This window comes from Mesoplodon densirostris, chromosome 9 (assembly GCF_025265405.1).
Source record: "Mesoplodon densirostris isolate mMesDen1 chromosome 9, mMesDen1 primary haplotype, whole genome shotgun sequence".
Lineage (NCBI taxonomy): Eukaryota > Metazoa > Chordata > Mammalia > Artiodactyla > Ziphiidae > Mesoplodon > Mesoplodon densirostris.
The window spans coordinates 80,721,811-80,729,591 of record NC_082669.1 but is presented as its reverse complement, the minus strand read 5'-3'; the positions used below and the strand labels follow the sequence as shown (position 1 = coordinate 80,729,591).

General features: G+C 37.3%; 1 protein-coding gene across 2 annotated transcripts in view; it reads right to left on the bottom strand.

The window, feature by feature from the left end:
* Window positions 1-4,872: 4,872 nt before the first annotated feature.
* The window catches only part of CAV1 (caveolin 1), a 33,612-nt gene continuing 30,703 nt past the window's right edge, over window positions 4,873-7,781 (bottom strand). For both annotated transcript variants that reach the window (XM_060107651.1, XM_060107652.1), the window contains exon 3: window positions 4,873-7,095. In XM_060107651.1, coding sequence (XP_059963634.1) covers window positions 6,754-7,095 — 342 coding nt within the window. In that variant the 3' untranslated portion in view covers window positions 4,873-6,753. The remainder of the gene's footprint in view (window positions 7,096-7,781) is intronic.

Sequence of the window (7,781 nt, the reverse complement as noted above, 5' to 3'; positions counted from 1 at the left end):
AGTTAATGATAAAAGAGAAACCATCCTAAGAAAAAATTGCTCAATGACATATAAGTGATATGATATGATATTTATCTTTCTCTGTCTGACTTCACTTAGTATGATAATCTCTAGGCCCATCCATGTTGCTGCAAATGGCATTATTTCATTCTTTTTTTTTGGACACAGCGGTGAATTTATTTATTTAGAAAATTTTTATTTTATATTGGAATATAGTTGACTAACAATGTGTTAGTTTCAGGTGTACAGCAAAGTGATTCAGTTATACATAGACAAGTATCTATTCTTTTTCAAATTATTTTACCATTTAAGTTGTTACAGAATATTGAGCAGAGTTCCCTGTGCCATACAGTAGGTCCTTGTTGGTTGTCTGTATATTTTAAGTAGAGCAATGTGTACATGTCAATATGGCTGACTAATATTTCATTGTATATATATACCACATCTTCTTTATCCATTTATCTTTTGGTGGACATTTAGGTTGCTTCCATATCTTGGTAATTGGAAATAATGCTGCTATGAAGATTGGGATTTGTGTTTCTTTTCGAGTTAGTGTTTTGGGTTTTTTTGGATATATACCCAGGAGTGGAATTGCTGGATCATATGGTAGCTCTATTTTTAGTTTTTTGAGAAAGCTCCATACTGTTTTCTACAGTGGTTGTACCAATTTACATTCCTACCAACAGTGTAGGAGGGTTCCCTTTTCTCCATATCCTCTCCAACATTTGTTAGTTGTGTTCTTTTTGATGATAGCCATTCTGACAAATGTGATGTGATATCTCATTATGGTTTTGATTTGCATTTCCTAATGCTAATGATTGGTGATATCAAGCACCTTTTCATGTGCCTGTTGGCATCTGCATTTCCTCTTTGGAAAAATGTCTGTTCAGATCTTCTGCCCATTTTTCAATCAAGCTGTTTATTTTTTTGATGTTGAGTTGTATGAGCTGTTTATATATTTTGGATATTAACCCCTTATCAGTCATATCATTTGCAAATATTTTCTCCCATTCAGTATGCTGTCTTTTTGTTTTGTCAATGGTTTCCTTTGCTGTACAAAAGCTTTTCTTTAAAGTCACTACACTGATTCTTCTTGAATAACTTTGGCCTAACTTTGGCCAAGATCTGACATGCTGCCACGGTCAAAAGCATGTCTCCACACTGCATACTAGAAATGGATTTACTGGGTAAACACAAATGCCAGCCTGGGTTACTAAATAATCAGCCTCAGTGCTTGCTTGAGAGCCCAGCAAAGGGAGGGACTCTGTTAACAACATGAAAGGAGTTTCAGGGGGAGAGAAATTAGGAGAAGATCCCTTTGCAAAAATTTTTTTTGGAAGCTGTGATGGTTAATTTTATGTGTCAGCTTGACTGGAGTACCCAGATATTTGGTCAAACATTATTCTGGGTGTTGCTATGAGGATGTTCTTGGATGAGATTAACATTTAAATTGGTAGACTGGGAGGGCAGACAGCAGAAGCAAGAAGAACTACAATCCTGCAGCCTGTGGAACAAAAACCACATTCACAGAAAGACAAGATGGAAAGGCAGAGGGCTATGTACCAGACAAAGGAACAAGATAAAACCCCAGAAAAACAACTAAATGAAATGGAGATAGGCAATCTTCCAGAAAAAGAATTCAGAAAAATGATAGGGAAGATGATCCAGGACCTCGGAAAAAGAATGGAGGCAAAGATCGATAAGATGCAAGAAACGTTTAACAAAGATCCAGAAGAATTAAAGAACAAACAAACAGAGATGAACAATACAATAACTAAAATGAAAACTACACTAGAAGGAATCAATAGCAGAATAACTGAGGCAGAAGAACGGGTAAGTGACCTGGAAGACATAATGGTGGAATTCACTGCTGTGGAACAGAATAAAGAAAAAAGAATGAAAAGAAATGAAGACAGCCTTAGAAACCTCTGGGAAGACATTAAATGCAACAATATTCGCATTATAGGGGCCCCAGAAGGAGAAGAGAGAGAGAAAGGACCCGAGAAAATATTTGAAGAGATTATAGTCGAAAACTTCCCTAACACGGGAAAGGAAATAGCCACCCAAGTCCAGGAAGCACAGAGAGTCCCATACAGGATAAACCCAAGGAGAAACACACTGAGACACATAGTAATCAACTTGGCAAAAATTAAAGATGAAGGAAAATTATTGAAAGCAGCAAGGGAAAAATGACAAGTAACCTACAAGGGAACTCCCATACAGCTAACAGCTGATTTCTCAGCAGAAACTCTACAAGCCAGAAGGGAGTGGCATGATATACTTAAAGTGGTGAAAGGGAAGAACCTACAACCAAGATTACTCTACCCAGCAAGGATCTCATTCAGATTCAACGGATAAATCAAAAGCTTTACAGACAAGCAAAAGCTAAGAGAATTCAGCACCACCAAACCAGCTCTACAACAAATGCTAAAGGAACTTCTCTAAGTGGGAAACACAAGAGAAGAAAAGGACCTACAAAAACACACCCAAAACAATTAAGAAAATGGTCATAGGAACATACATATCGATAATTACCTTAAACATGAATGGATTAAATGCTCCAACCAAAAGACACAGGCCCGCTGAATGGATACAAAAACAAGACCCATATATATGCTGTCTACAAGAGACCCACTTCAGACCTAGGGACACATACAGACTGAAAATGAGGAGTTGGAAAAAGATATTCCATGCAAATGGAAATCAAAAGAAAGCTGGAGTAGCAATACTCATATCAGGTAAAATAGACTTTAAAATAATGTTATAAGAGACAAGGAAGGACACTACATAATGATCAAGGGATCAATCCAAGAAGAAGATATAACAATGATAAATATATATGCATCCAACATAGGAGCACCTCAATACATAAGGCAACTGCTAACAGCTTTAAAGAGGAAATCGACAGTAAAACAATAATAGTGGGGGACTTTAACACCTCAATTACACAAATGGACAGATCATCCAAACAGAAAATTAATAAGGAAACACAAGCTTTAAATGACACAATAGACCAGATAGATTTAATTGATATTTATAGGGCATTCCATCCAAAAACATCAGATTACATTTTCTTCTCAAGTGAGCACGGAACATTCTCCAGGATAGATCACATCTTGGGTCACAAATCAAGCCTCAGTAAATTTAAGAAAATTGAAATCATATCAAGCATCTTTTCTGACCACAACACTATGAGATTAGAAATGAATTACAGGGAAAAAAATGTAAAAAACACAAACACATGGAGGCTAAACAATACGTTACTAAATAACCAAGAGATCACTGAAGAAATCAAAGAGGAAATCAAAAAATACCTAGAGACAAATGACAATGAAAACACGACAATCCAAAACCTATGGGATGCAGCAAAAGCAGTTTTAAGAGGGAAGTTTATAGCTATACAAGCCTACCTCAAGAAACAAGAAAATTCTCAAAAAACAATCTAACGTTACACCTAAAGGAACTAGAGAAAGAAGAACAAACAAAACCCAAAGTTAGCAGAAGGAAAGAAATCATAAAGATCAGAGCAGAAACAAATGAAATAGAAACAAAGAAAACAATAGCAAAGATCAATAAAACTAAAAGCTGGTTCTTTGAGAAGATAAACAAAATTGATAAACCATTAGCCAGAATCATCAAGAAAATGAGGGAGAGGACTCAGATAACTAAATTGGTTCATTTGTAGATATGTGGATGGATCTAGAGACTGTCATACAGAGTGAAGTAAGTCAGAAAGAGAAAAACAAATATCGTATATTAACGCATATATGTGGAACCTAGAAAATGGTACAGATGAACTGGTTTGCCGAGCAGAAATTGAGACACAGAAGTAGAGAAAAAACATATGGACACCAAGAGGGGAAAGCGGCAAGAGGTGGGGGTTGTGGTGTGATGAATTGGGAGATTGGGATTGACATGTATACACTGATGTGTATAAAATGGCTGACTAATAAGGAAATAAAAACATTAAAAAAATAAATTGGTAGACTGAGTAAAGCAGATTGCCCTCTCTAATGTGGGTGGGCCTCATCCAATCAGTTGAAGGACTGAATAGAACAAAAAGACTGATCCTTTCCTGAGGAAGAGAGAATTCCTACTGCCTGACTTCTTTTGTACTGGAACATTGGTTTTGTCCTGCCTTTGAACTCAAAGTGAACCATCAGCTTTTCCTGGGTCTCAGCCTGACAGCTTTTGGACTAGAACTACACCATCAGTTCTCCTGGGTCTCCAGCTTGTTAACTTACCCTGCAGACCTTGAGACTTTTTAGCTTCCTTAACTTGTATGGACCACTTTCTTACTCCTTAATCTCTCTCTCTCTTTCTCTATATGTAGTTTCCTAATATATTCATATATGTATATTTTATATATATATTTCCTATTGGTTCTGTTTCTGTGGAGCACCCTGACTAATACAGAAGCTCTTAATGTAAACTTAGCCAAGGCCAAAATAATTTCTGAAATGTGCGTCTTAAAAAATTCCAGTTAAGAAATGGCAAAAATTCAAAGCAAAGCCCCCTCCCTGAATGTATCATTTATCAGTGGAGAAAGTTAATATCTATCACATAAAGTTGTTGGGAGCTCAAATTAGGTGACATAAAAAAAAACATGGAGTAAACTGCTAAACAAATATTTCTTATTAATTATAACTTTCACCTGAAGTAACTCATGAATGTTGATGGTCTTAGAAGAGCCCAACTAACTGTGGAAAATGTGGTCTTGAAAAGTGGAAGACCACCCCCCCAAAAACATACTACAAATATGTACACACACCATGAATATGCTTATTACACACACACACACACACACACACACACACCCCACAGAAATCAACACATACAGACCTGTTTTGAGGAAAAATAATAAAGCTGACAAACTGTTAAACATTTTTATTGTGCAGACTTATAACTTTACAGGACATGCAGGATAAAAAAGTGTAAAATATCAGTAAGCATATAAAATTTCAGCAATCTTTTGGACCAGCACTTGATTTGTACAAGGGACTAAGCATCTATATAGAACAGACATGTCTTGGGATACACAGTTTACAGATTGAATCACAAAGAAATTTCCCAAGTGATTTTCCTCATATAAAGATAAAAATATCTTTGCACTTAAAAATTATTCAGTATAGTACATTTTCAGTTATGTACACAGTTTAAAAGTAAAACTATGTCCATGCCAGTGTCTGTTTTAAATGCAAAAAACCTAAGTAGGTAACAGGTTGGCAATTAAAGTGTCAGGAAAACTGGAAGAGGCCAAAAAACAAACAAACAAAAAAACAAAAAATAAGCAGAATTACAACAGGTGTATGGAAATAAAAATAAAAGCATAACTGAAGGTTAAAAATAAAGTCCCCCTTGGAAGAATCTTAATATGAGCAGGAGGAATAAAAAGCTTTTCGATGTACCAGGCAGCTTTCTGTATGACTCAGGTTTACAGGTAAAATTCCTCAGTTTGAGTTCAGAAGAATTTGAATTTATTCCAGCAAAATTACCTCAATCTTTTATTACTGCCCCCCCACCCCCATCTTCTCTCTGAGCAAAGTGATGCTTGGATTAGGTCCAAAGATCCTGGCAGGGGGAGGGGCCATGTGTCACAGCATTACAGACAGTTGCAAGTGCTTTACTTTGAAGGGGTCACATTTGCAACAACTCTGACAGTCTCACACAATGGCCTCCATTTTATGAGCCCTTCCCCGGAGGCCCACTGATCAGCTGAAAAGGGAACACAATGTTCAGCCACTAAACCACCCCAGTGATGGATTAGTTTGGAGTCAGGAAAGCCTGATTATTCTTGAAAATAAACGAAGCTGAATAGACATGCTGACCTCATTCAGCTGGTGAGAGACAGGGAAAGTTGGCTTCTACTCCTGCCAGCCCAGAGAGGGCTTGGCCCCATTTATCCACCTTAATTCGTTTAATGGGGCTGATGTGGACCATACTCGATATGGGTAAAGATGTTGTGTCATCAGTTGCAGACATGAACTTCATCTGATTCTGTATCTCAGAGTCAGAAACAAGTGTGAAGAACTAGGTAATAGATTTTTCTAATTTTGGTCTTCAGGGAGGCTGCTGACCTAATGAAAGTTGATGAGGTGGACACTATTTGAAAAGGAAAACCTGAAGAACAGGAAGGCACTTAGGTGTCACCATCTATATAACAAATATTCAGGCATAGAAAGTATCACAGGTTAAAATTTCAGGAGAGTAAGGCATTAGTCGGATCATGTGCAGATTATATTTTCTAACTTGATAAAGATCACTATATTCCACTGGATCATTAAAGTGAATGGCAGCAATTCACTAACAGTTCAGAGGGAAGAGTTGGTTGAAAACTGCCCACATACCTGTGCACTCAATGGCAGTAGCCTGGAATTCTTCCCTTACCATAAAATGATCAACATTTTAGAATAGGCAGTTGAGGTTGTTAGTTCTCTTTTTTTTTCCTCCTCAGTTCTTCATATTTCTCTCAAATTATCTTTCAACAATAGGTTCATATCTCAGCCAATAAAACAATGATCCAAATGTAAGGAAAATATTTTAAATGAGTTTTAAAAATTCATACCACCCCAAAAATAGAAGACATAGCTCAGAAGAGACAAATAATAGTTATGAAAACTGAGTGATTTCTTTGCTCTGAACCAAGAAAATTCATTCATATGTTGTTGCTAACAACTTGAAACTTGAAATTGGCACCAAGAAAATTAAAAGGGACAAAAAGAATTGGATATACTTCTATCCTTGAAATGTCATTTAAATTTCTTTCTGCGTGTTGATGTGGATATTGCTGAATATTTTGCCAATAGACTCAAATAGCGGGTCACAGAAGGTGTGGACGTAGATGGAATAGACACGGCTGATGCACTGAATCTCAATCAAGAAACTCTTAATGCACGGTACAACTGCCCAGATGTGCAGAAAAGAGAGAATGGCAAAGTAAATGCCCCAGATGAGTGCCATTGGGATGCCAAAGAGGGCAGACAGCAAACGGTAAAACCAGTACTTCGTCACAGTGAAGGTGGTGAAGCTGGCCTTCCAGATGCCATCGAAACTGTGTGTCCCTTCTGGTTCTGCAATCACATCTTCAAAATCAATCTAAAAGGAAGAAGTGACAGAACATGAGCATGAAATAGAAGAAAAAAAGAAAAAAAAACCATTTCTGAGTATGCATAAATATATATTAGCTTTTAAGTACAGGTTCTGTGTAAGGTGCTAAAAGGCACCCAGCAGCATAAGCCTCGCTTGGAATCTGTAGGAAATTCAGAGATTTGGGCCCCACAAAAATCCCTAGGAGTGGCATCAAGGAGATTTTCTAACACGTCCTCCAGGTGCTTCTTTGCTGTGTGAAAGGTTGAAAACTGCTGCTCTGAGGGAAACTAAAAGGATATGATAAAATTCCTGCCTTCAAGTAAAACCCAGCAACATGGATAAGTATACATGGCACTCAATAAAATGTAAATGACATGACCTAAGTTAATTGACTCCAAGACAACTACACACACAATGTTAAGGGGTAGTTAGTTCATAACTGATTATCAACTCTTCAAACACTCAACTGGTAGAATATCTTCAGGAAATTAGATCATTGTGAGCTCTGAGGATTCAAGAAGTCTTCATGGGGTGGTGGGACTTGAGCAGGGATTGGAAAATGGGGTATGATTTGGAAAGGAAGGAAGAAGGGATCTTGAAAATGCAGTGAGCAAGGCCCCAGGAACAAGGAAGGATGATACAGTGAGTGTCAGTCACAGGCAGATAGACCTGTGTGGCCACGGCTGGAAAGA